Source organism: Herpailurus yagouaroundi, unplaced genomic scaffold, assembly GCF_014898765.1.
Source record: "Herpailurus yagouaroundi ecotype Mexico unplaced genomic scaffold, PumYag 186, whole genome shotgun sequence".
NCBI lineage: Eukaryota > Metazoa > Chordata > Mammalia > Carnivora > Felidae > Herpailurus > Herpailurus yagouaroundi.
This window is the reverse complement of record NW_024412417.1, coordinates 9927309-9950541: the sequence shown is the minus strand read 5'-3', so window position 1 is coordinate 9950541 and position 23233 is coordinate 9927309. Positions and strand designations below refer to the sequence as shown.

The following is a 23233-nucleotide window of genomic DNA, read 5'->3' as shown; positions in this document are numbered from 1 at the left end:
ATCAAAACTTGTCCTCCGGGCATCTGCTCTGGAAAGTCCTGAGGACCTTCACATTCAGCTTACCCCAGACTGAAGTTGTCCCCACTGCATCTGCTCTCCTCCCATGTTCCCCACCTAGCTGAATGATGCCACAATTGTTCAGTCACTCATTCATTCGTCCATTCTCATATTTACTGCCCATTCATTTACTCATCCATTCGAATGTTTACTGAGCACCATTTTTGTGCCAAACGTCTTCTAGAACTCGGGAATGCAGCTGCGACAAATGAGGCTCTGGCTCTCTTTTACCTAAGGTGCGGAATCTAAGCTAGACTGTCAGGAACTAATCTACCAGGCTCCTCTTTTCCCACTTCCCAGCATCCAAGCAACCACTGCGTCTTGTCAGATTTACCTTCAGGAGTCTGTATTCAACCCCAGGCCCTCCACTCCAGCCACCCTGCCCCAGTTCAGGCCCCCATCACATCCTCAATTAAGCACTATTTCCAAGGTCTCTTTTAAGGCCATCCAACCACACGTCCTCTCTCCAGCTCCTCCGCCTCCAGCCCCATTCCTACCTAGTCTAATGCATCTTCCACAGTGCTGCCATGTCTGATCATGTGGCCGACTTAAAACCTTCCCATGGCACCTGATATCTTCTGTTCAAATCCTTAAAATGCCTCAAGGTCTTTTATGCTCTCGCCCCTATTCACTTCTTCATCTCCTGCCTCACCCTCAACTCCAAGCCACCAATCTACTTGGATATTCTTGAACACATTATCCTGTTTTTAGCCTGGGCCCTCACACATGCTGGTCTTACTTCCAGCAATCCTTTCTTCGCTGCAGCCTTGGCTCCTGGCCCCAAGAAGTCTTGCTAATTCTGACCACCCATCTAAGAGCTCAAATTCCAGCTCCTCTGTCCAAGAAGCTTCCCCAATTTCCCTCACCTGGGCTTCCGGCTTCCCTTGACCCTATACTTTTTCGAACATACCCTAGCCATCTATCCCATCATCTACTATGATTCCTGGTCCTGGTAGGAGCTCAATCATTGTGAAATTAAAGATAGTACATTTATAAGGGGGAAAAAAAACAATAAAAGAAAAATGTATTTAAACCATGGGATTATCATTTTAAGAAAAATTCTCTGTGTTAACTTTTTAGAGAGATTATTCTTCTCTAAGAATAGGAAAAAAATCATAAATAAGGGATCAATAGATTAAAAATAAAAGAAGTCTATGAGATTCTATAAAGGATGAAATAACTTTTACAGCATCTAGAGTGAGGAATTTCAACCTGTCTTCAGGACTTTACCAATAATCCTTACACCATTAGTTACCTGATCCGAGATTTTATTCTCTGTGACATTCTTACAGATAGCTTGGTTCCAAATAAAGCTATGCGCACAGTCCACAGGCACACCCTCCAGAAGCAGCTGTCTAACTTTCTCATTATCTAAGAGGGAAAAGAAATAGCCTTCAAACTACATCCTTTAGATCAATGAAGTCAAACTATAAACATTGCCGGCTGACCTTCTGTTACAAGAAAATGTTCTGTAGGCACTCAACTTCTCTAGAAAAATTTACTTGACTAGAAATTATGTTATCCCTATAGTTGGCTTCATACTAGTCTGTGAAATAGCAAAGCCTCCTAATCTTATTATTTCTGATATTTATTTTTAACGTATAAGATATAAATATCATATTCAACTGCCTCTAAATAATTGTCTAATTCCACATTTAAGATAACCAAATTCTAGGAACTACTGCACAGGTGAATAATTTCTTTATAATGTGCTATGACAGTACAAGCCACATTTTAACTATTGGTTTCAGGGTTCTTAATATCATTCTTGGCCCAATGGTGGTGAGCCAACAGATACCAGCCTTCTCTTCTGCCCTATTATTTCAAGTCTCTTAAAACCCTTTCTCACTGAGTATTTATTCCTTCTGTAAAACATGTTTTTCCCACTCCTTTAAGATGAGCGTATTTTCTGTGAAATCTATCGCTTCTTCCCTTTAAAAAAGCTACACCGTGCCAAAAAGTACTCTAGTGGGAAGAAAAGGAGAAATTTTTTCAATTATAAACATATATATTGATAGATGAGATTTCCTACATGCAGTCCACTAAGGGTAAAAAATCTTCCAGATCTTATTTTTTTTGACTGAAAAATTAAAAGAAAAAAAAAAAAAGAAGGAAAGAAAGACAATTCCTGAGTTTGGGCTAAGGTCTAAACTGCCTATAAAAAAAGGTCACTCAAAGGCACGTACCTGCATGGGTCTGATGGCCAGAAAAAAGTAAGTTGGAAGTGACTGAGCCACAGTGTGACAGATTTCAGGGGAGAACAAAGATAGAGAATATTAAATTGATGAAAAGATCTGAGATAAAAGCTCCTTAAAGCAGAAACCGCCTCTAGTTGCTGCGGTTCCTCATAGAGATAATAACCAACAGCATCCCGAGTAACAGTGCTGTGTGCCGTGAAGTTCACACAGCCTGTCTAGGAGCAAACGGGCTCCATTTCAAATAGCCCCTTTCTACCCAGAATGCCTTCCTGTGGGGTCCCGCCATAGATTCTGAGTGACAGAACTGGGATTCTATTCAGAGCTGGCTGCAGACAAAAGACATGGCACAGGAAAGCACGACCTCACCTCTAAATAGTCTAAAAAATAATAGTAAACAAATAGATGAAACAAAGTAGGTAGTATATCCAGACAATGGAATTTTATTCAGAATTAAAAAGGAATGAGCTATCAAGCCATGAAAAGACATGGAAGCAGCTCCGATGCATATTACAAAGTGAAAGAAGATAATCTGAAAAGGATACATACTGTATGATTCCACCTATACGACATTCTGGAAAAGAAAATTATGAAGACAGTAAAAAGATGAAGGCTGAGAGAGGGAATGAGAGATGAATCGGGAGAGCACAGATTTTTAGAGCAGTGAGACTATTTTATGATACTACAATGGTGGACTCGTGTTGTTATAAATGTGTCAAATCCCACATAAAACACCAAGAGTGAACGTAATATAAATGATGGACTCCGCACAACCATGTGTCAATGCAGTTTCATGGGGGCTGTGCATATGTGGGAGCAGGAACGTTCTATTCCTTCCACTCAATTTTGCTATGAACCTAAAGCTGTTCTAAAATGTAACATCTATTTAAAACAAAACAGAGTATGTCTGAAGGCAAAAGGGAAGGCCCTTTTAGGTCAAGTCTTCAGTAGTTGAGAGAAAGAGAGCATTACCAGCTGAGTCAGCATGCACGCAAGTGGGCCTCGAATGACTTATCAATTCTGAATGTAATTCTAAGTCCTTTGCCCAAGGCTCATATTAAGCATATTTTCTTTCATACGCAGGCAAAAGCCTTCTAATTAACTACATAACTCCAGAATAACTTAAAGGTTGAAGGAAATAGCTTGTTTCCTCCTTTCTTAAGTAGATTTGAAGATGACCAAATTTTAAATTAAAACTTTCTTAATAAGTTTCCTTACAGAAGCAAAGGAAATTAATAAATGCTTTTCTCATTTGGGAATCAAATAAACCAAATTTATAGTCTTCAGATTCACTCTAAATTAAATATGCAGAACAGTTTAAGGGGTGCAGCTGAAGCTGAGGGATTTTTCTCCCAAGAGCAGAAACAGAGAAGTTGGGGCAAAATGACCAATAATTGGACACTTTGCAGAGTCAACTATAGATCAGTGCTCTGAAGGTGCTTGGAAAAGCTGTAAAAAGGGACAATCTCTCACCTATCACTCTAAAGGCAACTTGACTCTTCCCGTGGTTTGGGTACACACTACCAAAGAGTGGGTAAAGAGAAAGATTATAAAAATTCCATGAGCACAACGTAAAGCATTGTCTAAAGCAAATTCATCTCTGGAAGACAAAGACTAGTTAAAACAATCAGGGCCAATCAGCAGATGCAAAAGAGAATACATACTAAAATAACAGTACAAGAGAAATTCGATTTTATTTACATGGTGAAATACTGTGTTATGTTGAAAAGATTTGCAAAAACACACTACTAACATTTAAATCAAATTCAAGAATCAAATGATCAAGTAAACTTTTTCTTCATTTTTATTTTTTATTTTGAGAGAGCGTGCACGCGTGAGTGTGGGAGAGAGCAGGGTGGGGAAAGAGAGAGAATCTTAAGCAGGCTCCACGCTGAGCATGGAGCCCAACAAGAGGCTCAATCCCATGACCCTGGAATCATGACCTGAGCTGAAATCAAGAGTTGGACACTCAACTGACTGAGCCACCCAGGCCCCCCTCAAAGCATCAATATGCATCCTTACTTCAGGTTCTTCACTGAAAGAAACTGTTTCCTTCTCTGCACTCTTGCTGTTCTACTCTCCATACTTCTGACACGCAAATGTGTAGCCATTTTCCCCAGAGCAAGCAATTCTGCAACACCGGCTGATGTTCTACAATCCAAATCAATTCTGACACTATCCACCTGGAGATGGTGTCAGATCCCACAGTTTAAGGGCTCAGTCCCACAAGACTGCCCCTTCCTCAGATGCCAATGCCAATTCGAAGTCCCTGGTTTCCTATACTTCTGACCAGCTGGCTATAAATCGGTCTCACCCATGACCCCCTCCTCAAATTCAATAATTTGCTAGAATGGCTCCCAGAACTCAAGAAAACAGTTTACTTACTACTAATGTAATGTTCTTTTCTGTTTTTAAATAAAAAGATTTAACTCAGAAACAGCCAGATGGAAGAGATGCATAGGGTAAGGTATGAGGGAAGGGATGCCCTTGACCTCTTTGGGCTTAACCACCTTCCCAACACCTCCATGTGTTTAAAAAACCGGAAGTTCTCCGAACCCCAACAGTGTAAGATTTTTATGGAGGCTTAATCAAGTAGGCAAGGCTGATTAAATCATTGCTGTTGACAATGAAACTCAATCTCTAAGCCCCGCCCCTTTCCACAAGCAGGTCTGGATGGGGCAGGGGTAAAAGGGCTGAAAGTTCTAACCTTCTAACCTTGTGGTTGGTTCCCCTGGTCACCAGCCCACCATCCTTAGAGGCTTTCCACCTCATTAACATAAAAATTGTGACTGAAAGGGGCTTTAATGAGTAAGAAAAGACACTCCTTTAGCCTTTAAGGTTTTAAGGCTGTTAACAGACAAAATGGACCAATTTTGGTGTTACTTAAACCATAAAGAAGGGTTTGACTGATGTGGATAACAAACTATCTTCTCATGTGTACTAGGAATTAGAGAACTCTGAAAAGAGAGGGTATATATCATTCGGATACTGTGATATAAGAAGAAAATATGGGGCCTCTGGGTGGCTCAGTCAGTTAAGCTTCCAACTTCGGCTCAGGTCATGGTCTCGCAGTTCATGAGTTTGAGCCCCACGTCGGGCTCTGTGCTGACAGCTCAGAGCCTGGAGCTGCTACAGATACTGTCTCTCCCTCTCTCTCTGTCCCTACCCTCCCTCCCTCCCTCTCTCAAAATAAACATTAAAAAAATTTTTTTTAATTAAGAAAATATGTATTTAGGTTTTGGGGCAAATGCCCCTTTCCTGGCATATAGCTCCTTAAACCCTTGTAATTTCCTAAGTCAAAAAGGCAGAGAATGACTTCAGATATAGAAAGAGAAACTGGAAGTTCTACATCAGAGAATTAAGTTTTAGATCGTGACATTGAGATTCTTCCAAGGATTAGTCTTCCATCAATTGACCCAGCTCATCAAAGTTTATTTCTAAGTTTAATTTTGAATTATCATCCTAGATGATATGTCACATTTGTTAGTAATATTGATATAATACTAACTGCTTAAAAAGTTTACTGCTTTATGTGACTCACATATGACTACACCTTCAAAGAAATTACTTAAAACGGTTTTTTTTTTTTTTAATTTTTTTTTTCAACGTTTATTTATTTTTGGGACAGGGAGAGACAGAGCATGAACGGGGGAGGGTCAGAGAGAGAGGGAGACAGAGAATCGGAAACAGGCTCCAGGCTCTGAGCCATCAGCCCAGAGCCTGACGCGGGGCTCGAACTCACGGACCGCAAGATCGTGACCTGGCTGAAGTCGGACGCTTAACCGACTGCGCCACCCAGGCGCCCCTTAAAACGGTTTTAATAAAATACAATGACCGATAATACAGTAAGCTTTTATAGAAATTAAATCATGTTTTTCAAGATGAACTCTAATTTTCCTGGAACTGGTTTATATTAAGATAAAAGCCTTAAAAAGTATTTAATACAGGGGTGGCTCAGTAGCTTCTGACTTCAGCTCAGTTCATGATCTCACAGTTCGTGAGTTCAAGCCCCAAACGAGGTTCTCTGCTATGAGCGCAGAGCCTGCTTCAGATCCTCTGTCTCCCTCTCTCTCTGCACTCTCCCACTCACTCACTCTCTAAAATAAATAAACATTTTTTAAAAAGTGTTTAATATATAACTGCCTCATTCCAAAAAAGGATTTCAGGCAGCCAAGGAAACTAAATAGAGTTTAACTATGGCTTTAAGGCGATTATTGTAGTCAACATTTAATGGCACAGTGAACACTACAATTTTCATGGTTGCACCAGACCATAATGCCATTAAAAAAGAAAAGAAAGAGGCAACAACTCATTGAGAAAAGTCTAAGGCTCCATAATTAACTAAGTTGCCTATATATCTTCAAACACCTCTACACCTCTCTCATCCAATCCACCTTTCATGTAAGGTCCTGAGACAGTAATTTATTGCTCCCTTAATAAGCTATTAACTACATGTGGAAGTGAAAAAAAAAAAAAAAAACGAAAAAACAAACAAAACTGAAGTTGTTACTACACATACCTGTATTTTTCCTCTCAAAATTCACAACAGAAATTTTATGATTCCTCCAATGAAGAGTGTTTAAATGACAGTAAATACAATGAGATATTAGCACCAGTGTGGCAAACGTAAGACTAGACTAAAATTTTAGCCAGCTCCTGCCCTAGGCCACCCCCACTAAACAACTCCCGTGAGCTACTCCACTGAGTCTAAACCAAGACATCTTACCCTTCAGCACCTGGGATGGCCTTGCCAGGATTCGAACCTGGATCATCTGTATGGTCAGACAGAGGCTTCCAATGAGCACAAGACCAGCTGCGGGTGCGGATCCCTTCCTCACAATTAAAATTCTGAAATGCCAGCCATTTTCAGAGAACCAGTTTCCAGAAAGACAGTTTTTACCAGATACTAAAAATAAAGAACTCAAGGGGGAAAAAATGAACGTAAGGATCAGGCTACATGTCTCAAAGCTAAAAGATACTTCCAAACACACCATCTCCTTTGGTCATAATCACCTTGAAAAGGAGGCAGGTAAAGATCATCCCAACTTTTCATGAGTGAAGTTAATGCAGAGGTGTCAGACAGAACTCTTCCAATGGGACTAAACTACTCAAAACTAAGGAAAACCAAGGGTGTTCTAGAAACTTTACCTTGGCATTTCTCTGGGTTGGGCAAAACTCTGGACCTCTTTTGAGGCAAATTTATTCGAGGATCCCCAACTGTCAGTCCCAAAATAGTACCGGCTGGAATTTCTGCTGGTGATGTTATTCCTTTAACAAAAATAAAAACAAACAAAAAAAACAAGTTTACACAAAGTCACTCACAATATATACACATATGCTTGTATTTTCAATTTTTTTAATAAAAATTTCTTCTTGGGCTATTAAAAAACATGTATTCCTCTTTTTTCCTATTAATACTTTTAGGGAGTAAATTAACATTCATAAAGAATGACGTTTCTTATCAAACACATTAAATTAACAAAACATTATTTTACAACACGAACATGTATATTTCCATCACTGATAACTACAGTAGCTTTATACACAGACGCAATTACATACAGGTAAGTTTAGTCCTTGGTTTAGTACCTGGTCTATGTGTTTACCTATCATAACAGAATGGGAGCTATTTGGAATACTAACATATACTCAAATAGCGTTTCCCACGCTCACTGCGTCAGGTACCTCTCCGACATGTTTTCTTGCTATATTACGACAAGCAGTAACAAGTTAAAAAGTACCACTCCATGTAGGCAGCCCAACTGTAAAACACTCTTTGAACCCACTTCCCACTCCTCCCCTCTTCCCCAAACCACCCAGTCAGCATTCCCTCTGAATACCTCCCAACAATTCAAAAATGGCTTCTTGTTTGTGATGAAGGGAAACGCTATCAGGATTCTTACAGGTTTCAATCCACCAATGGTGAGGTGTCTTCTCTGTGTCCTCTCCCTCCTGAAAAATAACAATTCCTATTCACCAAATAATGAATCGGACTTGATAATTTTATTATGGCTGTGATATGTGAGAAACTGCCATTATATTTAACACAGTAATTAACACCAGACTGACTACTCTTCTCACTAGAGGCAAGGACATAGTGTTACAGTTCTCTCGAGATTTCACACACTAACAATAATACCCATGATTTTCAGAGAGACCACCCAAGCTACTCCATAGCTGCATTCTTCTGTCAGCACACTATTGACAAAAGAGGCCTGCTCCTTGCTCCTCTCCTACTACCACCAACTTCATACCAATTTAAGTAACAAAACCTTCCCCACCAAAGAAAAACCAAACCTTCTGTTTGAAAAAGCAAAAAGATATCTTATGATCACATTATTCCAAAAAACTTCAAATAAGACACACAAATGCTTTACTTATATTTTTCTCAGACAGAACCAGGAATCGAGCAAGGTTTCAAAAAGCACCTCAGGGGTACCTGGCTGGCTCAATTGGCAGAGAGGAGTATGACTCTCGATGGGGTCACGAGCCCCATGTTGGGTACAGAGATTACTTAAAACAAAACAAAACAAAACAAAACAAAACAAAACACAAAAATTGTTAAAACAAAAAACCAAAGAGCACCTCAAGCACCAGTTACACACCAAGAAAGAGAACCTATAGCCATGATTCATACTGAAGTTCACTGAAGTAGGATGTGCTCCTACAGATTCTAAAGAAGCACCCTGTTAACATATGGGCTATTTACCTCACAGAAACTCAGACAACATAGCTTACAGGTTTAAAGTACAGGCTCCGGAACCTAACTTCTTAGGTTCAGATCCTCACTGAGCAACTTATTAGCTAGAGTGGAGCCCCTACTCTGCGCCAGGCACTGTGCTAAGCACTGGAGACAGTCTTTGCCATCAAAGCTCCATGTGAACATCGCATAAGTACCTAAGCAGATCTAGACATATAAATTGAGGAAATGTGCAAAATATGATGAAATATAACTTATATAATTTAACTTGGGGGTCAGGAAAGGATTCTAGAGGGAAACGATATAGAGGCTGAAATGTGAAGAACAAGGAAGGTTTAGCCAACAAAAGGCAGGGGCCGGAGGAGGAGGTGGGGGGCAGAAAGTTCAGCCTCGTGGGGAAACGGGGTGTGAAGGCTCTAAAGGACAGGAGAGCTGACATATTCTGGGACCTGAAAGAAGGCCAGTGTGACTGAGATGCAGGTGAGGAGAGATGAGGGCAGAGGCAGGAAGGCACAAGAGTATGAAGTCACATTAAGGGCTTTGGATTTTACCATAAATACAATAAGAAACTACTTAAAAGCTTTTAATTGGAAAGTAACATGATGTGAATAAACTGTTAAAAGATCATTCCATTTCCTGCATGGAGAATGGAGTGAAAAGAAGGAACAGTAGAGGAAGCAAAAAAGCTGCTTTGGTATTCAGGCAAGAGACATAGAGGTTGAGGCAGGTGTGGAAGCGACGGAGAGGGGAAGAGAGAGAAAGAAAGAGAGAGAGAGAGGGAGAGGGAGGGAAGGAGAAGCTGCCTTTGTTTTTTAAAGTATCTTTCTTCATTAAAAGCTCAAAACCTGTTCAGGCTTAACATCTTATTTGGCATGTCAAATCTGTGAGAGGCACAGTCAACAGAAGGGTGAGTTGCACTAATCCAGGGGAAACAAACAGGATCTGAATCCGAGTGTCTGATTCCTAACTTAATCTCTCCTCTCTATACCTGCGTGGTCCACTTGGTAGCCACCAGCCACAGAGAGCTATCTCTATTTAATTAAAATTAATCGAAGGTACAAAATCAGTTCCTCAGTCACACTAGCCACCCTTCAAGTGCTCAAGAACTACATGTGGCTAATGGCTACCATACGGATGCCACAGAAGACTATCATCCTTGCAGAAAATTCTACTGGACACTGCTGCACTAGACATATTGCTCTTAACCTTTTAGGGATCACAGACCCTTAAAACAAGCCCCAGAAAATATGCACCACACAAGTACAAACAAACAAATAAAACCCGGTACACACTTTCAGTGATTTTAGGGGTTCTCTGTTACCCACAAAACTCACAAACTTGCAAGGAGAGTATGCACTTAAACAAGAACAAGTTAGTTTACTCACTAGATTTCCCCAGATTTGTTCCTCTAGAAGTGAAAGATGACAAAGTATTTGATACTAAACATAAGTAGAGAAATAAAAATTTATAGGGCGTGGCCCAAAATGCTACTGAAATATGTTAGGTTTCAAATTTGCTAGGAAGGACATAACTGGATTAAACCACGACAGTCACATTTACTCTTACGGTATGGACAGAAGCAGCTTTTAGTGCCTCAGTTAGGATGGAGTGGGCAAGTGGACCGATCAACCGGAGCCTGTTCATCTCCATCGTCAAATCACTGAAAGAGAGAAAAGATCTTAAGATGGAAACCTTCATCATACACAGTGTCTGAGCCACTGGCAAAAACAGAACAAGGCTTCACTAAAATTGTTCGGAGGATTCAGAGAGAATTCACCTGTACCTGATTATAACGCCTGTGGCTGGAGAGACCCAAGAATATGGTTGATGTGGATCTCTAGTTCCGTCACCGATGACTTTTTTAACCGGTTTAGCATTTTCTCCATCGTCTTTCCGTTTTCTTTTCTTGCCAATTCTCTCATCAGGTAGTTCCGTTTGGCTTTTTTCCTGCGATGGTGTCAGCAGGGGCTCCAGGGTACAGACAGTTGATTTGATGGGTTCCATACACTGGCACGCTGCTTTTATTTCCTCTAAAATATCCTAAGGAAATATTTAAAAACTTCAGGTAGTTCAGTTCGTATTACTTTTTTCTTCCTTTAAAAATATACATTTTAATCCCTTTACAAATTAAACGAAATTCATCATGATTTATCAAAAAGCTTTTTTGGTGCTGCCGAACAGTGCACAACACTTGAAACAAAAAAACTTCAAAGTGTCAAAGATTAATGAAAATAATGTGACTACTCTGAACAATTAACATTTTCGAAAATCAGATTAAAGAGAAAATTTATAGTCTACCAGAAAAAAGCAGTGACTATGCCAAGAAAAAAAAAGAGAGATTAGAAATCATCACAATTTGGGGCGCCTGGGTGGCTCAGTCAGTTAAGCGCCCAACTCTTGATTTCGGCTCAGGTCATGATCTCAGGTTGGTGTGTTCGAGCCCCACATCAGGCTCTGCACTGGCAGCACAGAACCTGCTTGGGATTGTCTCTCTCTCTCTCTCTGTCCCTCCCTCACACACACACACACATGCTCTCTCTCTCTCAAAATAAATAAACTTAAAAAAAAAAAAATCATCTGAATTACTCAAAATAGTTTCTTATCATCAAAGAGGTTCTTACAAGGACCTGGATACCAACGAAGCAATTCAGACCTGGTAGGACCCTTAGACCAAATGCAGCATTTCAAGCCGTTGCGTACATAGTATGGTGGGTTTTATCTCTACTTCCACTTAGGATTTACTAAAAAGTGAAAGGTCAAGATTTGCTTCATTTCATATTCACATAACGTTCTTCCCTATATTCTAATACCAAGTTCTCATCGAAACATTTATACTATTTAAATTTCCAGAGCATTGATTTCAACAGGAATTAAGAATGCAGTAACAGAGTCATGAGCAAATAACTCTGGGTTATACCTGTTTCAGAGTTGGATGAAGCCAGATCCATAACTGCCTGCTCTCAGAAGTGTGACCAGGGGTCCACTCAGGCTTCCAAATAAACGTAACAGGCCCCAGCATCTCTCTAGGGTATTTATTTGCCCGGTAAAGTATGACACTACCTTGGCGTTTTCCAGATAAGTAGTGAACTGCTGCGAAAGTCAGTCCTGACACAAACAAAAACAAAATTCTCTCATTTCCAGTGCTGAGATAGTAGTAGTATTTCCTGATTGCCATCCTGTTATCTACTGTCTATCTCTATGAGGGATGAGGTGCTGGTGTTGACCACTGCATAGATCAAAGCCTGGCACACAGTAAATTCTCAATACACACTGAATGAATGAATAAATGGATGAATGGGGACTGAGTTTTTGCCCCACTGAATTCACTACACCAAAATAAGGTTCTCTCACCTTCTACTTAACAATGCTACAAATAATTTGAAACCACCCCACCTTTCTTACATTAGCATTCTCATTGGGAACAAGAACTGTCTTACGCATTTTATATATATTTAAATTCCAAAACACTTACTTGCTCATGAAATGAACAAATACGCAAAGACTAAAAGAGCATTCAGCTTTAAAACCAGTTTACCTGTGTCTATACTACACATCGGAGAAAGTGCCTTCAGTATTTCTTCCTCTTTGCCCTTCAGCTCCAAACAACAGTAGTAGGATAGATCCTGCACAAAGGAGGAGACGTAATCAAATACTTAGAATGGGACATGGGGGAAAATTGTAAAACGCCAAAAGTCACATCAGAAAAACTTCTACCAGTCCAAGACTCAGAACAAATTGCCAAAGCTATCATTTCTTTAAGACAAAACCTGAAACCTGTCTATTCTTAGGACATTAGCAAATATTTTTAAACCAATTTAAAGCAAAATCAAAATGAATTTTCATTTAAAATTTAAGTTACTGTGTCTTTTCTAGAAAGAAAATCTGTGGGGGTACCTGGCTGGCTCAGTAAGAGGAGCATGAGACTCTTGATCTTGGGGCTATGAATTCGAGCCCCACATGGGGTGCAGAGGTTACTTAAATAAATAAAACATTTTTTTAATCTGCATTTTATGCCATTTTTACAAACAAGTTTTAAGTAGAGTATAAAAACTGCTGCCTCTAAGTAAAGGGTTATTCCTCCCCCAAATCTACCTAAGAAATCAGAGTAGAATACCACAATATCAATATATTCTGCAAAGTTATGCTAAAGTTCACTTTGGTTAGCTAATTCAGGACTCCAAGATTATTTAACACTGAACCTAGAGACATAATGTCGTAATTAATTTATCCTATATTCCTCCCATGCTTAATCTTGACTAGGATATTCAACTCTGACTAAACAATGTTCAAGGAAAAATGAAAGTAATGAGAGTAAGACCTTACCGACTTAAATGAGATGGCAAGAGATCAACTGAGCTAGTAAAACAAGTATGTTAAAGAACCAAAACAACAGTAACAGTCACTGAACGGATGCTGAGTGCCAGGGCCTGGGCTGTCATCTACTACATCGTACACGTACCAACACGTGATGAGCCAGGTACTTTCTGCTGCCATATGACAGACAAGGATACCGACACAGAGACTGTCCCTGAACAAAGCTATATATCAGCAAGTGGAGAAGCCAGCATTCGAGTTGGGCTCACTGACCCCCAAACCAGCCCCTCTGCCACATCACATTTAAGCAATTTCAGTACACTCAGCACCTGAGACTAAAAGGGAAACTATAGCTAAGCTTCTGACAAACTCACAGAAATCTGTGCTATCACACGCACAGAAATCTTCCAAGCAGCAGGGATCCACCGTCAGCTATCAGTGTGCAGGTGAACCACACCCAAATCTGTACAACTGAGTGTCAGCACCAAACAACAGTTAATAGCCTGGAAGTCGTGGCATCAGACCTGGGCTGAAATCTCAACGTCACCACTCACTGGATGTATAGCCATGGGTAAATTATGTAACTTCTCTGTTCCTTAGTTTCCTCATCTGTAAAGTAGAAATAATGCTAACTACGTCTGCTGCGGTGATGTAAGGACTAAAAGAGTAAACGTATATAAACCATTAAAACCAGGCCTGGCATAAGATTAAGTACTCAAAAAATGTCTGTTACTATCAGCTATTATTTGTATTACTTAGGGCTGATCAAATGTAAAGAAAATATCTGATAACGTCAGCAAAAATCTTGCCCCAAATAAGAAGTAACTTACCCATCTGTCTTAAAATTTGGGAAATGGCAGTGTATGCCAGAAAAAGCACAGGCCAGGGAAATCAGCTGCCCAAAGGCTACCTAGCCACCAACAAGGTGCATGACCCTGGACAAGTCACTTTATCTCTCTGGATCCCAGTTTCCACAATATAGATAAAGGATTTTACTATAATCAATGATTTCTGCTGCTGAATCTTCAAATCAAAAGCCCTTAAAAGGTTCTTGTATTATTTCACACCCATTAGGATGCTATTATCAAATAAACTAAACGTTTATTTATTTTTTGGGACAGAGAGAGACAGAGCATGAATGGGGGAGGGGCAGAGAGAGAGGGAGACACAGAATCGGAAACAGGCTCCAGGCTCTGAGCCATCAGCCCAGAGCCTGACGCGGGGCTCGAACTCACAGACCGTGAGATCGTGACCTGGCTGAAGTTGGACGCTTAACCGACTGCGCCACCCAGGCGCCCCTCAAATAAACTAAAAATAGTAAGTATCAGTGAGGATGTGGAGAAATTGAACGCTGGCACATTGCAGGTTGGAATGAAAAACATCATAGCCTCTATGGAAAACAGTAGGGCAGTTCCTCAAAAAATTAAACACGGTATTACTATGTGAAACAGCAATTCCATTTCTAAGTATATACCCAAAGAACTGAAAACAGAGACTTGGAAAAGATATTTGCAAGTTCATTTCATAGCAGCATCATTCACAACAGCCAAAAGGTGGAAGCAATCCAATGCCCGTTGCTGGATAAACAGATAAACAAGATGTGGTATGTACATACAATGGAGTACTATTCAGCTTTAAAAAGAAGGGAAATTCCAACACACGACACAACATGGCTGAACCTTGAAGACGTTACGTTAAGTGATGTGAGCCAGTCTCAAAAGGATAAATATTGTGTGATTCTCCTTATATGAGGTATCTAGAACAGGCAAATTCCTAAAGACAGAAAGTAGAATAGTGGTTGCTGGGAGTAGGCGAGTGAGCAACGGGGAAGATGAAAAAGACCTGGGGATGAATGGTGATAATAGTTAGACAACAATATGACTATAGTCAATGACACAGAACTGTGCACTTAAAATAATTAAAGGTAGGGTGCCTGGGTGGCTCAGTCAGCTAAGCATCCGACATTAGCTCAGGTCATGATCTCACAGTTTGTGCGTTTGAGCCCCACATTGGGCTCTCTGCTGTCAGCATGGAGCCTGTTTCAGGTTCTCTGTTCCCCTCTCTCTCCCCCTTCCCGGCTTGTTCTCTTTCTCTCTCTCTCTCAAAATAAATAAACCTTAAAAAATAATAATATTTAAAAGAGGTGCCTGGCTGGCTCAGTCAGTGGAGCATGTGACTCTTGATCTCAGGGCTGCAAGATGGAGCCTCACACTGGGTGTACGGATTATTCAAAAATAAAACCTTGGGCACATGGGTGTCGGTTAAGCATCCAACTCTTGGTTTCAGCTCAGGTCATGATCTCACAGTTTCGTGAGTTTGAGCCTCCCATTGGGCTCTGCACTGGCAGCATAGAGCCTGCTTGGGATTCTCTGTCTCCCTCTCTCTCTGCCCCTCCCCCACTTGTTCTGTGTCTAAAAATAAATACACTTTATTTTTTTAATTACTTTTTTAATGTTTTATTTATTTTTGAGAGAGAGAACAAGAACAAGCGGGAGAGGGGCAGAGAGAGAGGGGGACAGAGGATCCCAAGCAGACTCTGTGCTGATAACAGAGAGCCCCATGTGGGGCTCAAACTCAAAACCATGAGATCATGACCTGAGCGAAGTAAGATGCTTAACCAATGGAGCCACCCAGGTTCCCCTTTTTTAATTAATTTTTTTAATGTTTTATACATAAATAAACTTAAAAAAATAAATAATAAAATCTTAAATAAGTAATTAAACCAGTAAAATTTGATGTTATGTATAGTTTACCACAACTTTTTTTTAAAGGTTTTTATATTGATTATTCTCCTCTACTGCTTTCAAGAGGCATCAGAGACTCCTAACACCAATGGTTTTCAAAACTTGGCCAAGGCTTCCAGTTATGGAACGAATCGGTCATGGGGATAAAGGGTCAGGCACAGGGAATACAGCCAATGATACTGCAATAGTGCTGGATGGTGACAGATGGTAGGTAGCTACATTGTGGTGAGCACAGCGTAAAATATAGAGAAGTTGAATCACTATTTTGTACACCTGCGACTAATGTAACTGCTTGTCAACTACACGCAGATAAAAAAATCTTAAAAAACAATGAAACCTGGTCAAGGCCATCCTGCCATTGAAAGGCAGAATCTTCCAAGAGTAAATTTCTAAATATGTCCTGGAAGAATGAAAGCCACTGATTTACCAATTGGGGAAGGGGAGAGGGACAACCAGATAAATACTATTACCAGGCATAAAACAAACTGTCCTCTCAGAGAATTTAAAATGAACTTCCTAGCATCCCACTGAATCCTAAACATCTACAACAGCATTCTGAATACTGCTAAGGGCACACAAATATTTGTTGTTGATGAATGACTTCTAAATGAATCAAAGCTGAATAAATCTCAAACATGACCACCAAGACCCTGCAGGACCTGGCTCCTACCTATTTTTCCTGAACTAATCTCCCCTTAATGTTATCCTCTCTTAATGATCTCACTCTCTTCATCTTTATCACACCGAATTTACCTCAATTCTTCCCTCTTACCTGACTTCCTCTGCCACGTCAACTCTCTCCTTCCCTGATCCTTTAGAGCTGAGCCCAAACATCACTTCCATTTCGTCGAAACAAATATAAAAAGAAAACCAACTAGAGAAGCATACCTGGAGAAGGCAACGGTTTGTCATGGCTCGGTAGCAGGCTCTGTGGCTCTTGACTGTCGGCCTCTCCCCGAGACAGTAGCCCCACTTCTTGACCATGTGAAACCGTTTGGCGTGCCAGATGTGAGTCTCTAACCATATGTTCTTCTTTTGTCTACGGTTAAATTCTAGCACCCGGTTTTTGTGACATCTTCGAGCTTTATGGCATTTATTTTTTGAATGTTCTTTTTTCTGGTGCACTGCTTTCTCTGCCTGCAATTTCAAGAAGAGAGGAGGGTCCTAGTTGGTAACGATCTCAAAATAAAAGTTACATGTGAGGAATTCAAACAACTAACTTTAGATTAGGTGGGAGTACCTTTCAGACTCCATCAGTGTGCTTAATTTTTTGACTTGGCAATTTCTCCAGTGAAAGAGCAGACAGAAGGCAAGAGTGAAGGTTTCAGAAACGGGCAAACTCAGAGAGGAAGCACAGTTCTATCACTTACTAACCGGCAAGCTTTGTGGACTATGAGGATTAGAGTCTTTATAAAATGCTCCACACAGTAACGCAAGCTTATTGTGGCTATTCATGTTAGAGAGCAAGAGAAGAAGATGCCAGCTCTTTTGTTATTGGTTTTATTGTTTTGTAAACCTCTGGGATTGGAACTAAACCCAAAACAGGATGAAAAATGTGAGGTGAGGAAAACCTATACATTTCAATGTCAGTTAGGTACTGATAGACAAATGCCATGGGAAACAAACCTTACAATCTAAATCTAGAAAGCACAAAGTTCCTGTTCAGTTTTCACTCTTACTCTCCTCCATAGCTGAGCTAAACTTTTATGGGGGGAAAAAAAAACCAAAACTCTTCTCCGTTAGTTTGCTGAACTCCTCTCACCTCAACACCAGTATAGTACCGCACACAGAAGGCACTCCATGAGGAACTTTTGAATCAACTAGTAAAGACATGGGTAGCTGAGACAACCTGAAAATGTCCAAGCGAAGAATTTTGATAAAGCCAAAAACAACTAGACTTGAGGAAAAATTAAATCCAAGTTTCAAGTTTTCAATGTTGAAAAAGTCAAAAGGCAAGTACTAGGCATTGTTGCTGCTTTTTCTCTTGATTTTCCAACTGTAAGCTGGCCACACCCCCAAAACATAGAGCTAAAATTGCTTATGTGGTAAGAAGGTCAGGATTTGATTTTTAATCTGACAGCTGAACATCAACTATTTAACACCATTAAAAAAAAAGGGGGACCTGAAATTAATGAAAAAAAAAATTGAAGGAAGGAAGAAAAGAAGGAAGGAAGAAACAAAGAAATGAAAGAAAGAAAGAGAGAAAGAGAGAAAGAGAGAAAGAGAGAAAGAAAGAAAGAAAGAAAGAAAGAAAGAAAAAAGAAAGGGTTTCCAAATGCTATATGTAATATCCAACTACTTGCTAATTAGATAGCAAGGAGGAAGGTGGGGGGATAATGATTAAATCCAAAAATAATGCAGAAGAGTACATTGCTTTTGGTTTTCACTTTAATTCTATTAGGTTAACATTTCTCAATTTCTTTTAGGAACTACTAACTTGAACACTTACACTAAGTGAAACATATACCTCTTTCTGGGCGATTTCCTGCAACCGCCTGGGAAGGCGTTTGACATTGTGGCTCATGGCTCTCCGTCTCATGTGCCGGGGCAGCGTCTGGAAAACCAGTGAATTAGAAGATTTCTGGGTCACTGCTTTCAACATAGCACTGATTTCAGCAGCTCGGGCTTGAGCAAAAGTAGAAGCTGTAGACAAAAATAGCATGATAATTAAAGACAAGTCTAGAATCAATACTTCTGGTCAATCTCAGAAGGAAGACAGATTTGAAGTATATGAACTTAAAATTCACCCACCACCCAAGCCCTTAATTAGATTAATACAGATGGTGGCTATATCTGTATTATATATAAAGCCATTCTGTTTCTACTTTTTTTCAAGTTCTCTATAAGGATTCGGTGTTACTTTTTTAACCATAAAAATAGTTTAAAAGCATGTTTACAAACAATTCCTTAAAACAGAGGGCTACATGCAATATAAATCACAACCATTTTTTTTTTTATATAAAGTTATTTATTTATTTTGAGAAAGAGAGAGAGCATGTAAGCAGGGAAGGGGCAGAGAGAGAGAGAGAGAGAGAGAGAGAGAGAACCCCAAGCAGGCTGTGCACTGTCATCACAGAGCACAATGTGGGACCTTGATCTCACAAACCATGGGATCATGACCTGAGCCAAAATCAAGAATCAGATGCTTAACCAACTGAGCCACCCAGGCACCCCAACCACAACCAATTTCAAGTACAATAATCACATAAGAAAACAAAGAAAAAGTAAAATTGAAGTCACAAAGGTTGTGACTTCAAAAGTTTGTTTTCTTTAATATTTTTTGCTTTTTCCAAATATATAATCATAACTTTACTAGTTTTCCTTATTGAAAAGCAGACCTTTTTTTGAAGTAAACAGAGTGCTGGGGACATTTAAGTGCATTTTTCCCACCAGGCACAGAGACCAGAAGGCATACCTAATGAATACAGAGTTATGCATACCAGGGGTGCAGGTGATGGGGGGAGGGAGTAACAGGAGAAGAGATGTGAAGGGGCCTGGAGACAGGTATTTAAAGGTCTTGGTTGGGGCGCCTGGGTGGCTCAGTCGGTTGAGCATCTGACTTCGGCTCAGGTCGTGATCTCACATTCTGTGAGTTCCTGCCCCACGTCGGGCTCTGTGCTGATGGCTCAGAGTCTGGAGCCTGTTTCAGATTCTGTGTCTCCCTCTCTCTCTGACCCTCCCCCATTCATGCTCTGTCTCTCTCTGTCTCAAAAATAAATAAACGTTAAAAAAAATTTTTTTTAATAAAAAAAAAAATAATAAAGGTCTTGGTTGCCCTTGGAGTGTGTTAAATTCGGTTTCATCCTTGGAGAATGCCATGTAGACGCCATTTTATATTTTAAAAAGGAATGGGGTGAGGGAAAAGGTTTTAGGACAAAGTAGAACAGTTCACAGATAAGGACTTACAAGAACAAGCAGAAGAGGAAAAAAAGAGAAACTGAAGAATGGAGAGCAATCAGGCCCAAGGAAACTACAGCCACAGTCCAGACTAGAGACGAGAAGAACCCCCAGTGGAAGGAGGAGAGGAGAGAGACGGGGAGGCAGGGCCAAGGTGGAGAGCACTGAAGCAAAGGGCTCATCGTATAATCAAACTTCACTTCTTCACAAACACCTACCAGTTATATACTTGGGAATCTCCTGAGAGGTGCCCTCAGGACCTGCTTTCCATCCTCCCTTTTTTTTAAACATTATTTTGGAGGAAGACTGTTCATTCACATCAGGATCAACTGGGGAATGGTGGATCATTTTGGTATGCCGCGGTCGTGAAGTTCCAGGAAGAAGCTCTAGTTTGTTTTCAAAAAGAAAACAAAAAGAAATATGTCAGCCTTACCAGGAATACAGATTACAGTGGAGAACATCATTTGCTGGGTGGCAATGCTAATTAGGTTTTTAATCCTACAACTACCCAGTAAGGTGGCTATTACTATCTTTCCTTAAAGAGGAGGAAATCTACCTACAATAGGGAGGTGGATTAATTTGACCAAGGTGATAAGGCTAGCAGGCAGCATACTGGCTCATCTTGTCAGCATGACAAATAAACCTTGCATATAAATTATGAGGGAACTTTCCTCCAAACTTTTCTCCAATAAATTATGAGTACAACATAAATTTTAAATCTAAGCTCCCTTCAATATTACAATTTACATGATTTTGTATATTCAGGCTTTTATCGTAATTCTCTGCCACACTCAAGTTGGGAGCCTGTGTTAAATTAAAGAAAAGAAATAAAAGCAAAGTCTATACAAATGTCTGTGCATTGAAACCACACACTTTAAGACATCAAATCACGGTCTGCAAAGGGAGGGAGAGACTAGCAGAGAATTTTACAGTGTTCCTCTTATTCCCATTATACTGTTAATTATTAAGCCCCTATAAACCATGAAACATATTACAAGGTTTGTCACTTGGAGATTTAAATGAGGTAAGACCCATTAAGGCTTATGTGGCATGATGGGCATCAACTGTTGAATCTGAAATCTAAATCTTACAAATAGAAGAGTCTAAAACTTACTTCACCAGACCCAATGCACACTATTCTTTAAAGTGTCCCCCAAAAGTTCTTACTCACCTGCTTGCTATCTTCCCAAACTGGCATTTTCTATTGCTACCCAATGAACAACTAACACCTTGATATCACTTTATAAGGTTCTAAAATCAGCACACAAGCTAAATGTATATAAAACACACTATTTCTTTTAAGAAATAAAGAAGTGTAATTTAATAATAACTGTTAAGGTAGAAATATATCTGTTCTAAGATACATACAGCCAATTCTTGTCATTCCCAATAGTTATGCTCTATAAAGTCACAATGAACGCTGAATTAGCAAATACTGAACCACTGTTCCAAGAAATATATATATGTATATACGTACACAAGTATACATACACATATACATACATATATACACATGTATACACACATACATACATATATATATATATACATACACATCACATGGATTGCGATCTCAAATCATAAAAACAACTCATCCTAGTAGATTCTGTTTCCCTTATTTTACAACTAGAAAAAAGAGGCTCAGAAGTGTTAAGTGATCTGTCTGAGGCCACCCACAACTAGAACTCAATCCCCAGCTAGAGCAGGGGCTTCCCGAATTATGCCGCACTGGCCCATCAGAGTCTCCACCCTCTGGCCATCTCTGTAAGAAAGCTGAACCAAGGCAGCTGGGAACCTCAGCTGAGAATGCCCACATGGGGTGACTCAAATTTTTTCCCTCTCCTCGCAAATCCACGAATAACCACCAAAGTACCATGAGTATTAATTTGGGGGTTACAAATAAATTTAACAACTAGGTGAATGGGCAAAACAAAATGTGCGAATAATGAAGGTCAACTGATCTGTTTTTAAAAAGTGCAGGTCATTTAACCATTTAAATAATAACTATCAAAAAGAGCTAACATAAGCATTTTGATCCAAACAGAGTGGAGGGAGTACCGTGTGTATCTTACCTTGTTTTTGAGCTTGGAAAGATTTCCCACCTCCATTATAGTGCTTTGTGCCTCTATCCGCCATGAATCCAGAGGATAAAGTCACGTTGGTGGGCTGATTTCTCATTTTCTTAGCATGTTTTCTTTCTTTTGCATTAGACATTTCTGGAAAGAAAATAATAAATTTGGTATAGGGAAAGGGAACTTCCATGCAAAAATAAAAAAACATTTAGTAAATAAATATTCATGTAACTCAAAATTTGATTCTTCGGTAAAATAAATCTTCATTTATTATAGGTGGATTGATGATATCAAAATGCTATCGCGATCCTGACCTACAGCAGAGATTCATCACCAGGGCATCTCTAGGGGAGCCATGAATGGTATTAACACCACAAACCCAATTTAAAAGAAAAAAAAAAAGTCTATTGATGGAAGAGACCATTATTAGTATATTCCAGATCACACCTAGCAGAGTGCCTTGCACAAAGTGGGGCTCAACATAAATTTGCTCAGTGTACACGTGCATGCATAAATGGAGTGAAGTGTGCCTATAATACATTTATGAACAGAATAAGAAATATTTGGCCAAGTACCACGCCTTCTGACACAGCATGACTATCTGCCAAGAGACCAGCCTATCTTCCTTTTTGAAAGCAGATCCCAGTCACCAGGGCTCTCACTTCAGATGTGAGGGGGATGCGTGGAGACCTGTAAAGCTAGAAGAGGCACCCGTGAAAGGGAACATGGGAGGGGCGTTAGGTGGACGACGACGCCCAGATCTCAGCGTGGTCCCCTGAACGACCCAACTCATTCCTTAGAGTGGTCAGCAGGATAGGGGTGCAAGCCCATTCCCAGAACGGCGTCCGTCGGGCGGGACAATGCGAGGAAATGACCGACGCAGGGGGCTCGAGCACAGGGGCCGTAGGAGGCGCGGGGCCCAGGCGCAGGCTGCAAGGGACGAAGAGGAGGTCAGCGGGGTCTGAGCGGAAGAAAACCGGGAGGAAAGCCGGCACGGTGCGCGGGCGCCGGGCGGGGGACCGCCACGCACACTCCCCCCAAACTCGCGGACCCTGGGGGACACCAGCCCGTCACGACCTACCTGCCAAAGGCTCTCAGGCAGGGCTCCGCGGGTCAGAACGACAAGGCTCTGCAACACTCCCCTCCGTGGAGACGTGTGCGGCAAGCGATCTGCAGGGCGCATGCGCCAGCGCGGCCGTGGCCTCCACGTGGCCGGGAGCCTCGCACAGACTACAACTCCCAGAATGCGGAGCG

At 40.5% G+C, this 23233-nt stretch overlaps 1 protein-coding gene across 1 annotated transcript in view; it reads right to left on the bottom strand.

Annotated features, from left to right (window-relative positions):
* POP1 (POP1 ribonuclease P/MRP subunit) overlaps positions 1-23163 on the bottom strand; it is a 33574-nt gene extending 10411 nt beyond the window's left edge. Inside the window, exons 1-12 of the mRNA XM_040494080.1 lie at positions 23061-23163; positions 21980-22123; positions 20126-20293; positions 18478-18653; positions 16899-17147; positions 12488-12575; positions 11870-12057; positions 10736-10992; positions 10519-10612; positions 8093-8204; positions 7401-7520; positions 1313-1428 (exon numbers count right to left, since the gene is read on the bottom strand). Coding sequence (XP_040350014.1) covers positions 1313-1428; positions 7401-7520; positions 8093-8204; positions 10519-10612; positions 10736-10992; positions 11870-12057; positions 12488-12575; positions 16899-17147; positions 18478-18653; positions 20126-20293; positions 21980-22121 — 1710 coding nt within the window. The 5' untranslated portion in view covers positions 22122-22123; positions 23061-23163. The remainder of the gene's footprint in view (positions 1-1312; positions 1429-7400; positions 7521-8092; positions 8205-10518; positions 10613-10735; positions 10993-11869; positions 12058-12487; positions 12576-16898; positions 17148-18477; positions 18654-20125; positions 20294-21979; positions 22124-23060) is intronic.
* Between the last annotated feature and the right edge of the window lie 70 nt (positions 23164-23233).